This window comes from Erithacus rubecula (genome assembly GCF_903797595.1).
Source record: "Erithacus rubecula genome assembly, chromosome: 9".
In the NCBI taxonomy this organism is placed as follows: domain Eukaryota; kingdom Metazoa; phylum Chordata; class Aves; order Passeriformes; family Muscicapidae; genus Erithacus; species Erithacus rubecula.
In genome coordinates, this window is record NC_136660.1 from 34,831,693 (window position 1) to 34,852,913 (window position 21,221).

A 21,221-nucleotide genomic window follows, 5' to 3' on the forward strand; every position below is an offset into this window, starting at 1 on the left:
AACGTAATGTACCTTTAATTCCTGTATTTTCCTCCTATACTCATCTTTACAACATGTATTAGTTGATGAACAGCTCTCTGTCATGTCCTGCTCACTGCATTCTGCTGAAGTCAGCGAAGATTTTCTGGTGTCTGATTTAGCATCTTCCTACCCACCACAGCATAAAAAACAGGAACAATTAATCACTCCATTAAGTAAGAAAGGCTACATTTCTTTGTGAAAGTTTATGTGAAAACTGAATTAATCTTAAAAAAAATCAGAACCATAATTCCATAAAGAAATTTGGTAATCCTTTCCACCATCAAAATTTCTTAGTATGTTACAAAGGCAATATGACCACCATCAACTAAAAAGAACCCCCATACAACCAGTAAAAGTTTGACTTTTTCATATTTGTCCTTCACTCATTTCTTCTGAAAACCTTAATTCATCCCTGAATTTATAATGCCTCCATCAACTCTCCTTTTTTTACATAGGGTTCTTACTCCAACACAAAGGAACTTACAAACCCAAGCTTTTAACATATAAATCAATATTTCTTGATCACATGGATTCAGACACCATATCTTGCTCACCCTTTAAGGCATTCAAGAAATTTTTCCATCTCCATTTTGAAAATACTGTAATTAGTATATCTCACAAACAAATCAAAAATTAGCTGCATGAGGATAGCACGTAGGCAGAAGCATGTTTTTTGAAGATATTAATTTTGCTATCCATTTTTATTAAGGCTTGCATGCAGTGTATAAAACCTATCTCTACATAAAGAGCAGCTTTTACACAAATGTATATAGAAAAATAATAGAGCAGATAAACACAGAAAAATATATTTAACTGAAGGAAAGAATGCCTACCATAACATTTGGCTTCCAGTAAATCTCTGAATTCACAGGATCTACATTGACAGCAAGTAAATGAAGAGTTTTTCCAGTTAGATACAGCCATTTGGATTTGATGTTGGGACAGCCTTGGCTAAGATTCTGTATGTTTGCTAACTGAGCCAGTGCAACATGAGCCATGGTGCACTTCATATACTTCCAATCCTGGCAAAACACATATTTATATTTATTTGCTCATATAGCCCCACACAGACAGAATAATGTATTTTTTAAAAAGTAACAAATGCATATTTACATACAAATGTTAAATGAGATTATGCTTTCAACTACAAGGGATAATATCTCTTTGATAGATATGCAAATTCATTAACAACTGATTTTAAAAAAAGCTCAATGTAATATCTCTAAGCAAAGTTCAACCTGTGCCAAGGAAAACATGGGATGAGGAGAGGGTGGCCAGTAAACCACCCCAAGACTAAACCCACACACTTCAACCTCCATTGCTACAAAACTACATGACTGGTCTGGGAACCCATTTCTTCAGTAGGGACTGTGCTATGGAAAACCTTGTTATACCTTTTATGCAAATCACAGGCATAAATATTTTGTATTACCTGTTCCACTGCATCATCTTCAATGATAAATTCCTCCACAAATTCATGAAGTGATGTTTCTCCCACATTTTTAGGCTTTTTCTCAGTAATGACAAGATGAAAAATATCCAAAAGAATTTCTACAAGATTTATTTTTCTAAGAGCTAATTGCCTCATTATTGGCATACTAACATTTTTATTCTGAAATACAAAAGAAAGTAGAATTTTAATTTCAAGTATTTTTGCAAATCGACCTGATAAGAAGTTGGAATCTTGTATTTCTTTTAAGTGAAGAAACAAACATTTTAGAATTATCACCTTGATAGAGCAGAAATGTTGCAATGAAGATACTCTAGTAATTTAAAAGGAAAACTTCAATATCAAATATATTACAAGGCAATCAAAGTAGCTCCACAGAATAAGAGCAGCTCAGTTTTTGCTTTTCACTTTTTATGTATCTGGTACAAATATGTAATATCTAATAATGCTACATGCACAGTTGCAAAGTAAGCTGCAGGCTTTCAATACACTATTTTGAAGACAGACATTCTTTATTTATTATAAATTTTTTTGTGAAGATTTTTTGTTTCCCCTGCGAAGAAAGACATTTTGAAGAATTTTAAACTTTCAAAGACCAACAAATCCTCTCTTCATCCCTTTTTCAACTGTAATTTTTTTTGGCATGCAATATTTCATTCTATATACAAAGAATGTTTAATCATTACAAGAAGATAATTCCTGGAAGCCCCAAACGAGATTATTCAAGAATAAGTGAATATTACAACTAAACTAGGTTTTCTTTCCACAATCAAGGGGGAAAAAAGTCAATACCTCATTAAATGCAAATAAACTACAAACGCTGTGAAATACTTCCTCTGTTCTGGATACTGCTCGCTGAGCTAAGTTACAAGCATCAAGATAGTGACTGTGTTTGTCTTTTTTGTTCCTTTCCTGCTTGGCAATCATCCTGAAAAAAAACCAACCCAAAACAACACCATAAACTCAAAAGAACCAACATAAAAAAGTGCTTATTTTTATGGTATCAACACTGTTGAACATATATAATGAAATAATTAATCTATTAATTAGTTGATTAAATAGATTAATTACAGATAAAAAAGATTAAATTTGTATATGTGTTTTTGAAATGCACAAATAGGAGGAGCGAACCCTTACAAGTTATTTTTCAAAGGTCTTATTCTTAGAACTGTACTGCTGCAATGCAAGAAGATGCCAAGACTCAAAGAGTCTGTACAAATATATCTATACAAAAACATATGTCTATACAAAACATATCTCAGTTGTTTTAAGGAGTATTTTGCAAACAGCTGGGATTCCAAGCATACCATGTTTTGAACTTTTACTATTGCAGCAGTTTCTAGAGAAATGTTTCAAAGAAATAATTGTAAAAGCCTGTAAAAACTAGAGAATGGTTGGTGTGGCTGCTAAAATACTTCTACAAATGGCAAGTCAAAAAGCTGATTTAAGAGACCCTGACACTTCGTTTTGACCTCAAAAGAGAACTCTGCCTTCAGTGAAAACAATTTTGGATTCCACAGTACTTTTTTTGAATACAGAACACATGAAGAATGCAAACACTCATGTAACACCAATATATAAAACGTAGCAATGTTATCTGCTCTGTTCCGTCTTAATTAGACTATAAAAAGTAAACAATACACTTCATGGACTAGTTCAATCTAAATAAAATTTTTCAATAGAGGTATAGAGGTATAGTTTTACCTATGAATATTTGCACATTCCAGCAGTATTTCAGCACTGTAGTTTTTATGCCCATGATTAAAAAGGTCCTTCTCAACTTGAACTAATTTATTGTAGGATTCCTGTAGAATGTGTGGCAACTGAGAAGAATTGGCATTAACTGTCATAGCATCCTGGGCAAAATGTATCTGAATAAGTATTTTTCTAGAAATAAAAATTAAATAAAAGATAGCAGTAAGAAAGCACAAGCTCTTTTTTGAACAGACATATTTCTCTCTGTTTTCCATTAAATTCTATGAAATCTACAAAAAGCATCGTAAATGTGTGTTTTACAAACCATAGTAATTCTGAAAAAAATACAAGTATTATATTTTGAGATTAGAGGTGACACTTGTTCCCTGTACCTAATTATTCCATTTTACTAGGCCTAGCCAGTCTTCTAAATACAGATGAACTGAGAAAACTGATAATTATCTTCCATTTTTAACTGAAGGCTTCCCATTTCTGGAAAGAGACAGCAGTGTAAGTGTTGTATCATTCTTTCCCTTTACCAACACATTTTAAGGTCTTTGTGCTTAGGTTTCAGTGGAACTGAAATAATTGTTTAGTTTCACCATGAACAGGCTTTTTGGCTCATGGTGAGAGCAGAAGTAAGTCAATACTGTGGACTGCAGCAGTGCTGTGGGAGTGTTCAAACAGATACCTCTGCAAAGGCAAATACACATTGCACCTTTGGGTAACCTACACTGCAAGCTAGGCACTAATAGGTTGTGGTATCTAGTTTATCAGCATAACAGGTAGTAGGGCCACATGCATGTATTTGGGAAGAAAATACAATAATCTGGAAAGAAATGTAAATTTTAGAAAACCAAACCACCACATAAACGACTCAGAATAGAAATATTTGAGAATCCACAGAATTTGCCATAAAAAAAAAAAGACAGAATTGCAAAAATTACATATATTTGCAATGTGGCTGCATATTAGAAGCTGGGCATATTTTAGAGAAAAGACAGCTTACCTGGCTTCAAGGGATGCAATCATAAAACCCAATTCTGACTGCCTTCCAGGTCTCTTCAGTGAAGTAGACTGAAGCACATTTACAGTACGTTCCAGTATCTCACAAGCCTGCAGGCAACACCAGTATTTTCATTACTCTATTTTAAATGTCTGTGGATAATAATGAACATTCATCTAGAAAGTTTAAATTTTATACAGAACATGTTAATTATTCCAAACATGGCTGGCCCTGATACCTGTAAATAAATCTATAAAGTTTGAGTTATGATCACACTTAGATACTTTGATGATTACATGAATGATGCATGAACATAAAAGAAGATGGATCCAGAATCATCTTGGAGGTACATAGCAAAAGACAGCAAATATGAGTTTAGTCAAAATCAAAATAATCCCTCTACACGACACAACCTTGCATGGTGTATCAAGACAGGTTAGATCATCACAGATATGAGACTTTGTTTATGTTGAAACTAATAAAAGTTAAGGGTTTAACAGTAAATTGTTATTTTGATGTTATAGGGTTTAACAGTAAAAAAACAAAAAAACCCAAAAAAAACCCCAAATGGTGTTTTAGAAGTATCTTCCAGAATCTAGAAATAATGTCTGTAAAACTATTTGAAATACTTGGGAAGGAAAAACATAATAGAAGACACTACTGAAAGGTGTGATTTATATGGAATATTAAAAATAAACCCACCAGTGTTAACAGAACTGTCTGAATACAAAAGAATTTGAATCAAAAGAATCAGATCTCTGGGATTTAGTCATACATACTAGATTATAACTGGTTTTATTTCAATAGAAGAATATACAACTTATCACAAAAACATCCTAAACTTCTGTGGGTAGAATTTCATTCATTCCTAGAGACCTGCACCTGTTTGGAATCTCTAACTGAGGTCTGTTAAATGCTCAGAGAAAACAATATTAACTGCATTTAACACCTAATTTTGCTTTTACTGAAAGGTAAAGGCTGTGATATTTCACTGAGAGAGACCACTGCTGAAAAATTCCCCAAACCACAACCTCCAAGCCCTAAAAGTTTCCTTACCATGCTGTGTTTGCCTTCCCCCTGCTCCTCTAGAATGGCTTGGGTCAGACTAAGAGTGCAGTTATAGCAGAACTGTTCATTTCCCCCCAGCAGCTGTGCTTTCTCAAGGAGTGCTTTAGCTTGTCTGTGGTTTCTTTCCAGGTTGGCCAACACAGCAAGTAAGTACAAGCACCTTGACACATCAGAGAAGGCCCTCAGCTCCTAGAAAGAAAGAGATGTAATCTCTACATCAAAAATCCACTATTTGCTATTTGTATTTATGCCTGTTCGTATTTTAGATTAACCTTACAGAAATAAAATCAAGCACTATTCCCTCAAGTATCTGCTGAATTTCTTAGTTACTCCTTATAGGACGCCCATTTCGTATTTCTTTCTGTTTCTGTACCTTCTATCTCACCAATCACATAAGCTATTTTTCTGCTATTATTTAGTATGTGTATATCTGTTAGTGTTTGTCAGCATCTGATGAAGAAATGTGGTGAGGGAAGGTACTTTTGTGAACTGTACCCACACACTAGAGATCCAGTGAACTCACCATGCTACTTTACACTAGTTATAAGCTATAGAACTAGTCCTGTCTAAGGAACAAATATTGTATAATATTTGTATACTAGCACACAGACATACAAGATACTATTGATGAATTGCATAATTAAAATTACTGTTCTCCCTAAAGTATTTTGAACTTTCCTCAACATACAATGCTTAATTAATAGTCTATAAAGGGGCATGTATTATTCATTAATATAATTCACACATTATTATTCAAAGTATTCATGATTGTACTAAATTTACAGAGGTAGGTTTTCCTTACATGAGACAAATTATTACACAAAATAATAGGATATCAATTACATTTTTTAAGTAAAGGTTTTACTGCAATAATCATATTTCAGTAACTTTTATAATGAAGCACAAGGCTATAGTAAAAAATGTTAGATATAGGGAAAATGTAATGTATAATCCTTCATAATAATGAGATTATATGAATCTGTTTGGTGGAACATATGGACACTTATTTCAGGTTTGCCAGAATTCTAGGAAATAATTTGTTTTATCAAATCATTACAGTAAATCCATAATAAAGCTCAAAATGAAATAACCAGACTTTCAAATGATCAAAATATTGAGAAGATGGAGCTAAATATTCTCTCTCTCTCTCTCTCTCTCTCTCTTTTGAACAGACCTTGAACATTTCCCACCTATTTAAACAAAAAAGGTTGAAATATTCCTCTGTCTTCCAAGGCCACTGCAAAGTACACAGAGATGCTGTCACTACTTCAGAAATTTATATAACCTTCAGACAACTCCCATAAAGTTGGAGTGAAATGCCATATATTTAAATGTACATATTACCTATGCTGAAACTTAATAGGAAATTGATTTGGGGTGGTGGGAGAAGGCTTGGCCTTGTAGTTTGGTTATTATTATTCTGAGGAATAACTGCATCAAAATGAACATTTTCCCTACACATGTTATTAGTGGGGTTTTTTCTGTTTAATTTGTATTGTACCTGAGTTGCAGCATGGGCCTCTGAAAGCAGAAGCCTTGCTGGTTGATACAAGCCTAGCTGAATTAGTACTTCAGCTTTTTCAATCCACAAGTGAGGGAAAGAAAGTGCACTCAGTCCTTTTCCTGTTACTGCATTTACCTTGAAACCCTGAAAAAATTAAAGACGTATTACACCTTCATAAATTTCAAAACAAACGAGACAGAATACAAGTTGTTATTAACTATAATATTCCACACCTCACCATATTTTCTAACTTCAAAATTTAACATTATATTTCAGGAAAAGCAGGTAGTTTGTGAAATTTGGATTTTACAATACTCCAAAGGCATTGAACTAGTAAGTATATACTGTTTAAATCAACTGTATGACAGATTAACTACTTCAGATATGCTGCTGTCACAAAGTTGATTTTTTGCAATAACAACTAAAACTCAAAGAAGAATACTATTTACAAGATCTAAAAGTGGTGACTTGAGAGGGATTAGTAATTATAAAAACAAGGTATATTATATGCTCAAGTATGGAAAAAATACACAAAGAGAATAAAATGGTTTGATGACAGTCCAGACAGCATTATCATAATAAAGAACAAAGTGGAGGTAAATGTTAAATAAATCAGTAAAGCAATTATCTTCCTAAAGAAAAGACAGTAAAGACAGACCTGAAATATTTTCAAGCCCTTGAAACAATGTGTAAGAAGAGGCAAAAGAGTACGTGCTCATGTAATGGAGAATGAAGATGAAAAATGAGGCCAAGAGTGAATACAGCATCTTTTTTGCTTCTCAGTCTTTTTAATCTATTTGCATTAGTCCCCAAATCCATTTGTAGGAAAGTAGTTTTACTTTGTATGAATAAAGATTCCAGTCCTGTTCTTCCTTGATATAAATAATATGCCAGGCAAACCCACCTCAGCTTTAGATGACTGCTAGCAGAATTTAGGTACCATGCATTTTTAATGATTTTTGCGTTCAAGAATTTCTCAAGTATTATCTAAAAACAAACTAGCAAGTGCATTAAAAAAAGGGGGAAGAGTAATTAATTTAGTATAGAAACTGAAGTAGAAATAAAAACCTTTTCACTTGAAGTAAGAATATTCTCATTCCTACTACCATTAAGCTGAGCACTTTCAAAAGGTATTTTTCTTTCTTCGGTCTTCATGCATACAGTTTTTTCTTTTTGTAGTGCAATCTCTTGCCTACACCTAAATCACAAGAAAAAAACCCATAAACTCAAGTATATTTTAAAAAGTGTTCCATAACAAAGTATTAGTGTGTTAGGAATCTTTACCATACACTACTCTGTAGATAGACACTAACCAAACCTGCACAGAATTTTAGCTAATATACCAGAGATGTGTTCTGAGATCATGTTTTTTACTGTTTTCCCCCAACAACACTTATCAACTGTAGGGCAAACAGTCCCAAATAAATACCACCTCAGCAGTGAAAATACATACATTGCTTGTTCTAATTCACTAATGTGCACTTCTCCAGCAGCTTTCTCATGATACACAGATGCCTGACTCAGTTTTAAATCTGAACATATCAGGGCAATCCTACAAATAAGAAGAAATGTTTAAGAAACAATCTGAATCCTTCATATGTTGCTTCATATAAGCACATTACATATACACAGCACATATTCCACATTTGTCAGTTCTACCTTGTGTGTCTTGATTAATACTGGCAATAGCAAAGATACTAAATAAAACCAGGGGAAATCACCCAATCACAGAGGTCACAGAATCAAAGAATGCTTTGGGCTGGAAGGAACTCCCAAAGGTATGGGCAAGGGCATCTTTCACAAGACCAGGCTGCTCCAAACTATCCAATCTGACCTTGAACAATTCTGGGGATGGAACATCCACCAGTAACCCCAGCCTTATCCATCAAACCCTTATCTCTCCAACTTAGTGGGAAAAATTATGTACTGAAAGTATGAAAATATTTATATGGTCTCACTACGCCCCTGCTCCTCAATGTGTATGTGCCAACCTACTTTTCTCTCCTGAGTAAAGAGGAATATATTCCTACACATATATTGGGTCATAGTTATATATAAAATACCATGAAATAAACACAAGTCTTGAGAAATCAACAACAAAATTTTGTCTGGTACATCTTGGCTGAAAATAATTTCCTACCACAAAGTCCCTTTTAGCCTTGTAAGAAAGCAATTCCAAATCAACTGGCAGAGAAACATATATCTGTATACATGAATATCTATTCTGCTCAGTGGGATCAGTTTCAGGCATGCTAAAGATTCATTATGTGGTATTGCACGAATTGTCAGAAAAGAAGCAAACAATTACTGCTTATGACTGATACTTAATAAGCAAACATTATTTAATACCTATCAAAACAGTATGATTAAATGCTTTAACTGAAACAGCAAGAATTTTCAATTGCATGCATATTAAATACTTCTAAATCAAACCTTTCAGAGATTCTCATCCATAAAGAATAACACAATTTTTCTCCCAAAGACAAATCTCTCTAAAAATGCACTTACCAGGGACACTTCTTTGTGCCCTTAAATTGGAGAATATATTTTTGATAGATTAAGGGGATTAAGGGGCAAGTAGGGACTCTGCCTTTAAAATACTTAATAGATAAGACTTTTTCATAGAAGCTTTTTTTTTTTTTTTACTTTGCTTTTTCAGTTAAATGACAATAAGGCATTTCAAAACTTTTTCACATGAAAGTGGCCAGGCTTCTTAATCTCATATGCTTTCCATATGGGAGATCATGTTTAGTAATAAATAAACCTAGTGGCCTTAATTCCACAAATCTATCCATCAAAATTCTATCAAAATGCATTTTAAAAATAAAGACAAATAAATTAGAAGCCATTACAAATATAAAACAGTCAGTCACAAAAATTCTTGTTGCTACTTGGTAAAATATCAATGGATGGTCCACTCCATTCAGTTTCACTTTTATTTAAAATAAATTAAGGATACAAACCGAAGGTGATAGAGATCAGACAGACTTCTACATTCCAGAACTTCACTAGCAATAACTTCAGCTAGCTGAAAGATTGGAAGAATCAAGTGGGGACAAAAAATTTTCTGTAGTTCTTTAGATAAAAGGTCCATAAAATACAAAGTGCAAGTCTGAAAAGAATTTTTTTAAAATTCAGTCAGTATAATTAAGTATAATAATTCAGTCAAACATAACTTTGTAGAAAATAAATTTTAAATTAACAATTACATCTTCAGTTCCAAAATAAACCTAAAAAAAGACACAAACTTCCTAGGTGAAAGAGCAGCAAGGCACACAGAAAGCTGGTAAATTTCTTCTCTAAGTTAACTTCCTTCCAGCATGCAGAGAACAAGCAAACACCTTTTGAAGAATTAATAAATATTACAATACAGCTGTCTGAAAACATACAGAAAAACTAAAACATAGCCGTTCTCTGCTACTGATTTTCTTCTAAATAGTAAATGCTCTAGGATTTTGAGGAGTACACTTACAGGTTTTGGGAAATTATCCCAGTTAATACCATAACTATTTGTTTTCTGTTTAAAGGTATCTCTAATGTTAATGGGACAGTTGTACTGGGCCCATTCTTCCACATCTGCTGGTATGGTATCAACTGATTCTTTCACTTTAGACTTCTCCTTTGCAAAAGAAACTTCAACCTAAAATAAAAACAAGAACACTTATGAGGTCAAATTAATAATCCTATTAAATATTCAGTTTAAAAATGTACACATTTGCTTAATATCCCTTGAAGTATTGTCAGATTTGGGGTGTTTTTAGGATCTCCAGACAAAAAAGCAGTATTTGACCAAGGCAACAAACAAAAGGAAAAGTGTTTGTAAATCCATGATCTGTCCAGATTGTATGATCAAGAGTGAAGGCAGGATCCACAGACTCACAGAGAAATTCTTCCTGGGTTATGAGAGTCAGTGCAGGAAAGTATCTGAACTATTTACCAAATGAGCCCAGGGAAAAATCTCTTAGAGGGTGGTTTTAATTCCACAGAAAAGTGGGTCTTACTTGTTTCTCTTTCTTTTTAGGACTTTTTAGCTTCACTTTCTGAGGACCTGTAGGTTGTGAAGTCTTTGACAATGCTTTTATAATCCCTGATTCTGACAATGACACCTAGACAATCAAATAATTACAGTTAATTATTTAAAATCTGTAATTAAAAAAATAAAAATCTGAGTGTCTAGTAATAGTTATTATCCACTGCAAGTCACAGCTATCTACAGATATGAACAATTGTCATATATTATGTTCTGCTTGTGTAATAGTTTTCTTCAGAAAAATAACAGGTTCAGAGACTCCTGGAGGCTTGCATTTTTTGTACAAGCATTTAGGACGATCATGGCAATACAATTAAGCAGCAGAACTGACAAAAGACAAGATCATCTCTGTGATAAATACTACTGCTACTTTTTTTTATCCTGTATGGTTGCAAATGCAATTCTTTTTTTTTTTTTTAACCACTAGTCTAACTAGCTTCATTTTCTATAAGGGATGAATTTTATAAGGAAGCAATCTGCCAGACAGCAGAGTTACTCTGTCCTCTCTCTGGGTTCATGTTTTACAATGCTACTACTGAAGATTATATAAAAGAAATTTCTAAATATTTAAGCATATAAAATAATTAACTGAAACTTTCTCCATACAAGTAAGAACACAGATTCTGATCTTACCTAAATTTAAATAAATAAATAAATAAATAAATAAACTACTACAAACAAAACCAAAAACAAACAAACAAAAAACCAACCAAACAACAACAGCAAAAAACCAAAAATGAATGCCACATTAATTTGAGAAGAATAATATGTTTTACTGCAGGAATCAAGGGAAGAATACAAAATATGAATAAAAAATAATGCTGGATACTCACAACAAATGAAAATTTCAAATTAAAGGTAACACTTTTAAAAAGTAACATCTTTTAAAAAGCCAGAGGCAGACAATTTTTTCAGAGAATGTTTTAAGATCTTCTACTTAGTTATTTATGGAATCCTAACACCAAAGAGCCTGCTTTGAAGTGGCTGTCTGCAGTCAGGTCTGATTTACTTTGTCAGCCAAAACAAAGTGTCCTGTACTACTTTAATTCCTTTAATATGACATGGTTATACCTTTTCCCACAATTTTCTTGCTTAATCCTTAAACCTGAGAGAATATACTAATTGCACTATAAACCAGGAAACTCTAAGGATAAACACCAAATGAATAGCTGCTACCATGATTACACAAGGAAATGTGAAATGTACTGGCCCCATGATGGTAGCACAGCACAACACAGGATCTCACCTGCCAGACACGGACGATACAGGCACATGCCATCAAACAGTGCTGCTGGTGAAAAGAAGAACCAGGACCAGAAAATAAAGCCATTAATGTCTGTGCTCTGAACAAAGCTTCCAGCTGTTTAATATTGCTCAAATCTTCCAAATTAATTTGGGGCATGGTACCACTTGCTTCATTGCTCATCTTAGCATTTTCTGTAGACAGTAACTCTGGTAAAGCATTGTTTTCTGTTAAAAAAAACCAAACACGCTCACAGTGGCAGCATTGTAAAAATGTATTTAAAAGTTACAATTTCTGAATTGAAAACAAAAATATTTAGGGGAAAAACAGAAAAATGGAAATCTATCTACTATAGGTGCTCTTGTTAAAATGATGTAATGCTACTTGTACCATGTTTTTAATCAACAATGTAACAGTAGTGTATAATGAATGATGTAAGCCTGATAGAGACATGAAATCCAGAAAGGCTGGACCAGATGACCTTTTGAGGTTCCTTCCAATCTGGGCTGTTTTGTATTTGAATCTAATCTCTCTTATTATATTATTTCAGTTTCCATTAAGAGCTTTGCAAAAAATTTCTTGAAGCTTAAGTGATATAAGAATAGTAATCATATGCAAACAGGTGAAATTGGTTGGAGGATCATTACAGAACTAATACAAAAATCAACATGGGACTGTAAGAAAAACCCAACAAAATCACTAACAGAAAAGTATAAACACAATATCGCTGCTGTTACTAATCTACTGTGTGACAGAAGAGATGCTGCATGTTTATCTTCCTCAATGAAACACCAGAAGTACTTGTCTGATCCATGTCTATACACAAAAAAGAACAGCACAGCAGATGTTCATTAATGCCACACAGGACAGCATGGTTCCAGAAATCAGATACTTTTTTTGTGTTTCCTGCTGAGAAATTCCTCTTAAGGAGAAACAACCATTGCATACCTTCCTCTTGTGAGGACTGCATAGGGAATTTCATATGAAGCAGGAGATCTACTGCCCACTCCAGAGGTTTAATAGCATCATTGAGGGGAAACTGATTATAATATAAGCATTCAGCAAATTCCATCAGGTAATCAACTCTCTGCCATTCATCTTCTTGTTCCTATAAAAGTAATAAAGGAGGAGTTAATTTGTATTTGTTTATGTAAACCATCAAAATGATATTCTAAAATTTCATGCAAAGTTTCATGATATTCTAAAGTTTCACCAGTTAAATCTTCATTTTATTAAATGCACTTGCTACTCTTAGACATTTTTCTTCAGCCAGACTCAACTAAAATTTTACTGGATATAAAGCTTCAACCACAGAGAGTTTTCCTACTGATAAGAAATCTCAAAGTTATAAAAAAGTATATGGCCTCCCTATGCATTCAGGAACTATCAATCACCTGAGAAACATCATTAAATCAGCATGGGAACAAACAGGAAGAACTGACAAACCTGTAAAGCAATGATGGCACTTTGAAAACAGCTTAACTGTCCAACAGTACTTCTGGAGACTGTAGCCAAGTGTCGCCACACATGTGACAAATAACCTTCACTTTCATGACTGCCTTTCTGAGTGCCCATCACAAAATTGTATCCAGATCCTGCCCTCACGGTAGCCATAAGTTTGAAAATCAGACTAGAAGAAAGATCAAACAAATTACAAATCACTTGTGTCTGTACCTGTAAAGCAACTTTGTGAGTAAGACATATTTACTAGTTCATATTAGTACAGTGCAAAGATGCAAAGCTTATAAACTGGCATAAAAGGGCATGAAAACAACTCAAAAAAATTATGTTAACAGTTCCCTAGACAATTTAGTTTCCATTTAATGAAGATGGGCTTGCAGTTAGGAATTCTTGCTATATAGCCACATTTCATGCATCTATTTGCTTGAGAAGTAAGATACTACTTGTACACAAGTTTCTTAAAATTAAGTTTACAAATATTATTAGCAGATTAATGATAGGAAGCACTGCCTATGTGCATCTTTTTCATGGAAAAGGCACAACTGTGTTTTGTGTTGTAAGGACAGGCCACTAAAAGGTAATCGTAATACTTTCTCAACTCTAAATAAAAAAATACTCCGGAGTTTTATACTCCTCAAGAACCAAAATGCTTATTTTAATGAAAGTACGTCAACCAACTTACAGTTTGTGTCTTGTCTGAGGCAAAACTTGAGCAGCTTCATCCAGGAGTTTCAGTGCTGTCTCCCAGTCAGCTTTATCAGCATAGATGTGGAATAATAGACCATATAAGGAGGTTCTTAATGTCTGATCTTCCTCAGCACCTTTGAAGTATATTTAAATGATTTATTAACATATTGAAGAATTAGAATAATGATTACAAAATGCTGGGGTTTCTTTTATTACCAGATAAACAGAAGGAAGAACATGCCTGGGAAAAAGCATCCAACTGATAACCCAATATTTTGAAAATCCTTTGTAATCCATTGATGCAAAGGACATGTATCTTTCTTTTCCTGAAAAAAATAAACAAAAAACCAAACAAAACCAAAACCAAAATCAAAACACCTTAATCTTTCAGCTGACATATTAACTGAAGTTAAATATTATTAAACTTTTGTTTTGTCTGTGAACCAATCCATATAATTAATATAACCTGCAGCCTAAATAGCTTACTGACCAGATGAAAGCCACAGACATTTCTTCAGAGTCCTATAATACAATCCCAATACAAAAATAACCAGACTTAGGAATATTCAATTGCTTACACTCATTAATTAACATGAAATTCTGAAGTACTGTCAGAAAGAAAGCTGAGGTTGTCAGAGACCCTACAGAGCTCTCCATCTACACCCCTGCCTAAAGTAGATCCCCCACCCTTGCCTCTGAAACTTTGACTATCACAATTCTCACTCAAAGGTCAGAGATTTGGTGTTTCCCTCTCCTCTACAGCATAGTTCTGCTATATGACACACATCACCTGCATACTGCTTCAAGGGGATGACTTCTTTGGATTATACATGCTGTTCATAATCAACAAGTATGTAATTTTATCACAAACTCCCAGCACAGTCTAAATTTTAACTTCTTCCTACTGCCAAAGTCCTAAACAGTCTGTTAAAAACCTGAAGATGTGCGAAGTTAAACTTTCATTTTGCAGGCAGAAGAAATTTGAGTCTGCAGGTGGAGAAACCTTAACTTAACTTGACAACTGCCCAAAACCAAAAGAATCGCCAAATGGAATATAAGAGTATGTGACTGCAGGTAAGAACCAGAAATGTGTTTATGACAAATAAGTCACTTTTGACTCTTAGGAAAAGTATCTTGAAGTTTCTTTTCCATCAGCATCAATCACTTCAAAAAAGCAATACCTATTAGAAATTCTTACCTGTTTGTTTTTAGATTCTGCTTTAATTATATTTTTCAGAATTATTTCGGTAGGTTCCTTAAACTGTTCTCTGTCATGTGGTGAGCCTAGTAAAGGTAAACATGCATTCCAAAAGTGCCTAGCTGCAAACATTACAAGGGAATAATTTCCAGCTTCACCTGCATACCTGAAGAAAGGGAAGTAGAATTTTATAAGGAAAAACAACCACATTTCAGCTATAATAAAGAATTTTATTTCTAGGAACATTTGGCTTTAGCTGATCTATGGATAACCCCAGCAATGAGGACTTAGCATAAGCAATTTTCCATTGTTATATACCAAAGAACTTCACACACTCAGCAGAAGTAGGAATAAGTAAATAGCATATTAATGATTTTACTGTATTTCTGCATAATCTTAGCTCAAGAGCATTCATTAAAAATAGCAGAAACCTCCTCCAGATGTTCTCATTGGAATAATATACTTTTTTTTGCTACCTATTATGTTAATATCTCATCTTAAAGAAACATTAAAAAATAAAACACAGTAATTATTACCATACTGTGGATTTTCCTTAGTACAGTACCACTATAACACATGAATACGTCCTAAATGCCTCTAGCTCCATTCAAATTGCTTTGAGCGTATTTCATGCAAATGATACTTCGAATTAATAAAAGTTAGTAATCCTGCAGATTGTGACACAACACAGTGTATTCTGAGTGAGAAAGAGCTTGGCATTTTAGTGAAAAAATTTAGACTGATGCAATGTAATCATCAATAGAACAGTGTTACTGCTTTTAAAAAAGCAGCCTCTTGAAGTGTCAATCTGATCACAGATCATGTTTGGCCTGCTGCATCCAGTTCTAGGTCACCAATACATGGCAGACATGGAGAAACCACAAGGAGCTCAGTGAAGGGCCACTGAGATGACCCAGGGACTGGACTGTGCTTGCCTTGAGAAGAGCTCTAGCTGAAGAGGTGGCTTTGGGAGACCTAACAAGGAGAAGTTTCTCAATAACCTAACAAAGTTATTGAGAAGCAACAGTCAGGCTTTTCCCAGCGAATGGCAGAACAAGCAAGAACAGGCATAAGTTATAATGAGAAAGGTTCAGAAATGTCCCCCTGGGTCCAGCCAGTGGAGCAGGTGACTCACACAGGCTGCGTGTCCCCACTCCTTGAGGTTTTCACAGCCAGACTGGATAAAGCCTGGACTGGCCCTGCATTGGGTAGGAGTCTGAACTAGAGTCCTTCTGAGGATGGGATGATCCTATGACACTACAAGGTCAGCTATGTGGAAAGCACTTGATAAATTTACTAAAGTGCAAAAATCTGTCAAATCCTTTGTTAAACATTTCAACTCACAACTATGTTAATTTTTATCAGTCTTAGGAGAAAATATGATGATGCCCAAAACTGTAAGTAAACTTTAGATCTATTTGATAATAGTTTTCTCTCAACATAAAACATACCTGGCACTCTGAACAAAGGTTTTTGATGCTGCTACACGCAGATCTTTTCTTCCAGACAAGTTTTCCATTATGCTCTTTCCTTGTATACAGGCTGCAATGCTTAACATTTCTTGTCTCACCCTGTTACCAAGCCTGCATAAAGGCAAATACTTCAAGAAGTGCTAAGTCTTATGGGTGAAGATCATACCAATTCCTATTAAAGATATATTCAAGTTGCTACTATATACATGTCCCTTGCTTTGGAAGTTACAAATCCTTCTACTGAGTTTTCTTTTAAAATTGAAAAGCATTTAAAAAACTGAGTATTTTGTGAAAAGGTAGACTGAAATGTCTTTTTCCCACCTCTAATGAAAATAGCTGTGAAATAATATTTTAGAAAACTTATTATCAATTTTTAGCAAGGAATCAACATAGGTTTGTAATTTTCTCCCTATTTTTCACTATTGTACATTAAAAATAAGAATTAGGCCCAAGTCGAACTAATACACCAAGAAATTAAAATTAAAACCAGAAATCAGGAAAATCAGACTACTTTTGGCACTTTCTTTTGGAATTTGTTACTTTTGTGTCTGGTAAAGTATGTCCAGGGCCCTTGAGAAATCGATATGGATCCTACTCTAACACATGTAGAAGAAAACAATGTAGATTTCAATCCCAGAGTTAATCGGTTAATAAATTAATACACAAACAAGTATATCGCATTGGTTAATACCATTGATTAACAGAACTGAGAATGAAAAGAGTAATCCCAGACTGCAGGAGCTCTCGGTGTCTGCGTTACCAGCGGGGCCGGGGCCGGTGCAGCGCGGCCCGCGGCCAGCAGAGGGCAGCACTGCCCGCGGCAGCAGCGCGCCGGCCCCGGCCCCGCCGAGCATTCCCTGGAATCCTGCTCTGCATTACCCGGGAATCCCGCCCGGCATTCCCTGGAATCCTGCTCTGCATTCCCTGGAATCCTGCTCTGCATTACCCGGGAATCCCGCCCGGCATTCCCTGGAATCCTGCTCTGCATTCCCTGGAATCCCGCCCGGCATTACCCGGGAATCCCGCCCGGCATTCCCTGGAATCCCGCCCGGCATTACCCGGGAATCCCACCCGGCATTCCCTGGAATCCTGCTCTGCATCCCTGGAATCCCGCCCTGCATTCCCGGGGAATCCTGCTTTGCATTACCTGAGAATCCTGCTCTGCATTACCCGGGAATCCCGCCCGGTATTCCCTGGAATCCTGCTTTGCTTTCCCGGGGAATCCTGCTCTGCATTCCCTGGAATCCTGTTTTGCTTTCCCGGGGGATCCTGCTCTGCATTCCCTGGAATCCTGCTTTGCTTTCCCGGGGAATCCCGCCCGGCATTCCCTGGAATCCTGCTTTGCTTTCCCGGGGAATCCTGTCCTGCATTCCCGGGAAATCCTGCCCTGCATTCCCTGGAAACAGCATCGGCAGCTCATGGCTGCACAATCCAACATTTTATCTTTCATGATTTTGCAAGTTGCTAGATGTCAGCAAGTAGTCTCTAAATTTCTATGAAGTTCTGAAACTATCTATTTAATATTAAGATAACTTACTTGGTTTTATATGTTTTTAAACCCATGTACAAAACAACTACAAGATTCAAGAAACGGAATAGTGTTTTTATAAGTTGAATTATTTTGCAGAGAAAAAACATGTACACTATATTGCATCTGAAATCTACATGTTTATTTCAAACTTCCTACTTTCAAAAATACCTGCTATTAAACTATTAAACTGCTATTTTCAGATAAAATTAAGTTCTGCTTTCGGAGGGAATTGTTTTGAAAAATAGAGGGCAATAGAGGGCTTGAAGTGCATAAACTTTTTTTTTTTTTTAGCCAGATTTCAAAGTATCAGTTAAGTAAGATGCTAGGCTTTCAAAGGAATTGTTACATTCCTACTGCACCCATATGCACAGGTGGCAGTGCAGTGCTGTCAGACTACCTGACAGCAGAGCCTGAGCACAGGAGCTGCTCACATCTTTCATCATCCCCCAGCTCCAACCTGGCCTGTGAATTATGTGTGTTAGAGCCAGATGAACACTGAAAACAATTTGCATCAAAACGCAAAAGAAGTAGAATCAGATTTTCTGCTTAGAAATTATAAAAGTGTCAAAATACTATGATTGCCAGGGATCATTTCAGAGCAGCAGTGCTCCTGGGAAGACACACAAACAGAGATGTACAAGCTTCTGGCTCACTTGGATGGCAAGCTTCATCTGTCTTTCTGAACAGGGTCCAGAGCCACAATCTGGATCTCTCACTGCCTTTAACTTTCATTTTCATCTCTAAATGCACCATTTTTTGGGAAAAAAGATTCTTCCATTTTTGATTATGTGACCAAACACATTTGCCCTCTTTCTTCAAAACATTAGTTCAAGTGCAATACCATATCATACAATACCATACAAAATTCTATGTACTTACATGCCATGTTTCTTAATATTTCTATTGTGGACAAAATTCTTATCTGAGTCCAAGATCCTTTTGGAACAAGTCATCACTCTTTCATGGTCTTGTGATATATATGCAAAATATGTAAGTCGTGTCAGTGTCTGCAGTTCCACTAAGGAATCTGACCAACTGCATTCTAAAACCAAATTCACTAACTAGGATTTAAAAAAAAAAAAAAAAAAAAAAAATTAAAAGTTTGATTTCCAGGTTTTTATATGCTTTTTTTACAGCAATTACATGCCTACAGCTGTATCTTCTTTAAAACCCACCTGGGCGTAGAACAAGCATGTGATAAAGCCATCCAGAAAATGAAAGAGCTACAAGTACAACCAAATATACAAGAGAGAGGCCTCATCCACCATGTAGTAAGTATTACCAAAATGTGTGCAAATCCAGCTGTAATTGTGGATGCCTTTTGGCCAGAAGTATCTATTATTCTATGTCCTCTGCCATCTTTCAAAAACCAGTGGAATAGAACTTCCAAAATTCAGAGCCCATTTTAATTAAGCCAAAAGTAAGAATGGGACATAGAATTGGTTTTGCAAAAAGAGTAATTGTAGTAAGTAGTTGCTATGTATGCTGTTATATATGTGGCAGCTTGGAGAACTTGGGTGCCATAATCTTAGAGGTCTTTTCCAACCTAAACATATATGCAGATATAGATAGTTACAGATAGTTTCACAATAGGATCTACACATTTCCATTCAATTTCTTTTGTACATGTCAAAGTTCCACCTTTCTAGGACAGTAGTGATTGTCAATGAACTGGTCCAAATGAAGATACTACAACACTGCTATATAAAACAGTGCTGGTGAAGTATAGCTAAAGTTAACTCGTAATATTTGACATAAATCTGTAGACCAACTAGAATTAGATACCTCTATATTTATAAGGACCCAAATCCTAGTTGTCACCAGTAGTTGTGTGGTTGTCCTGGCAACCTACTTGTTTGGTTCCACATAGTCAATCAATAGTAGCCAAGTGAAGTTGTGCTCTACCTTGCAACTGTCTAAAGTAAATTCATTATAATGTGAAGTTTTCTGTTAAAATATTGAATGCTTCTAATACAATCCCAGACCTCTGTATAACTAGGTGAAATGAGGCTGGAGCCAGGGAGGGGTCAGTCTCTTTTCCCAGGTAGCAAGTGACAGGACAAGTGGAACAGCCTCAAGTCACACCAGGTGAGCTTTAGGTTGGATTTAGGGAAAATTCTTTCCCTGAAAGGGCTCTCCAGCTGTAGCACAGCTGCCCAGAGCAGGGTTGGAGGCCCCATCCCTGGAGGGATGCAGAAGTCATGTGGATGTGGCATTTCGTGGCCTTGGCAGTGCTGGGCGAACAGCTGGGCTCTACAATCTTGGAGAGCTTTTCTAACCTAAACAACTTTATGCTTTTATTATTTTATTTTATATTAAGTTTGCTCCAGAAGAAAAATGAAAGGTTAGAAGTATGGTTCTGTACAGAATTCATCTGAACCCATTATGCTCATCTGATGGTTACTGAAACAATCAGTTTCAGTAGAGCAAGACAAACACAAACCCAATATTTATATTTTAATTCTATCTGGTCTTCAGATAAATAAAATTATTCTGTCACAAAAATCTCCTTCTTGTCATAAATAATTAATCCCTTGGTTAAAGAAAATAATAGTACAATAAAAGTTTCAAAAATAATTTAAACTCCATTTAAAATTTGAATCTGAAATCAAATTCAGAGTATGCAATTTCATAAAACTCAAGAGCTTATAAAAAAAAATACCTGAGATAAGCTAGGAACAGTGAAATCCATGAGACCCAAGCCATTACATGAGTATATTTCCAGACCAACAAGAATTCTTGCCAGAGGATTTTGTGCTTCATCATTATTCTAAGCAGAAATTAAAAATAGACATTTAGAGGTTTTTGAGGTTTTTTTGCAAGTTAATATTATTAAGGACATTAATTGAAAAATA

At 35.2% G+C, this 21,221-nt stretch overlaps 1 protein-coding gene across 1 annotated transcript in view; it reads right to left on the bottom strand.

The window, feature by feature from the left end:
- CFAP46 (cilia and flagella associated protein 46) overlaps positions 1-21,221 on the bottom strand; it is a 60,323-nt gene that overhangs the window by 15,070 nt on the left and 24,032 nt on the right. The window contains exons 21-42 of the mRNA XM_079313102.1: positions 21,029-21,136; positions 19,246-19,427; positions 16,815-16,946; positions 15,364-15,529; positions 14,407-14,491; positions 14,161-14,299; positions 13,464-13,647; positions 12,966-13,125; positions 12,021-12,244; positions 10,746-10,850; positions 10,217-10,384; positions 9,708-9,856; positions 8,198-8,296; positions 7,813-7,942; positions 6,742-6,888; positions 5,229-5,429; positions 4,176-4,282; positions 3,176-3,358; positions 2,264-2,399; positions 1,454-1,633; positions 855-1,043; positions 13-147 (exon numbers count right to left, since the gene is read on the bottom strand). Coding sequence (XP_079169228.1) covers positions 13-147; positions 855-1,043; positions 1,454-1,633; positions 2,264-2,399; positions 3,176-3,358; positions 4,176-4,282; positions 5,229-5,429; positions 6,742-6,888; positions 7,813-7,942; positions 8,198-8,296; positions 9,708-9,856; positions 10,217-10,384; positions 10,746-10,850; positions 12,021-12,244; positions 12,966-13,125; positions 13,464-13,647; positions 14,161-14,299; positions 14,407-14,491; positions 15,364-15,529; positions 16,815-16,946; positions 19,246-19,427; positions 21,029-21,136 — 3,309 coding nt within the window. The remainder of the gene's footprint in view (positions 1-12; positions 148-854; positions 1,044-1,453; positions 1,634-2,263; positions 2,400-3,175; positions 3,359-4,175; positions 4,283-5,228; positions 5,430-6,741; positions 6,889-7,812; positions 7,943-8,197; positions 8,297-9,707; positions 9,857-10,216; positions 10,385-10,745; positions 10,851-12,020; positions 12,245-12,965; positions 13,126-13,463; positions 13,648-14,160; positions 14,300-14,406; positions 14,492-15,363; positions 15,530-16,814; positions 16,947-19,245; positions 19,428-21,028; positions 21,137-21,221) is intronic.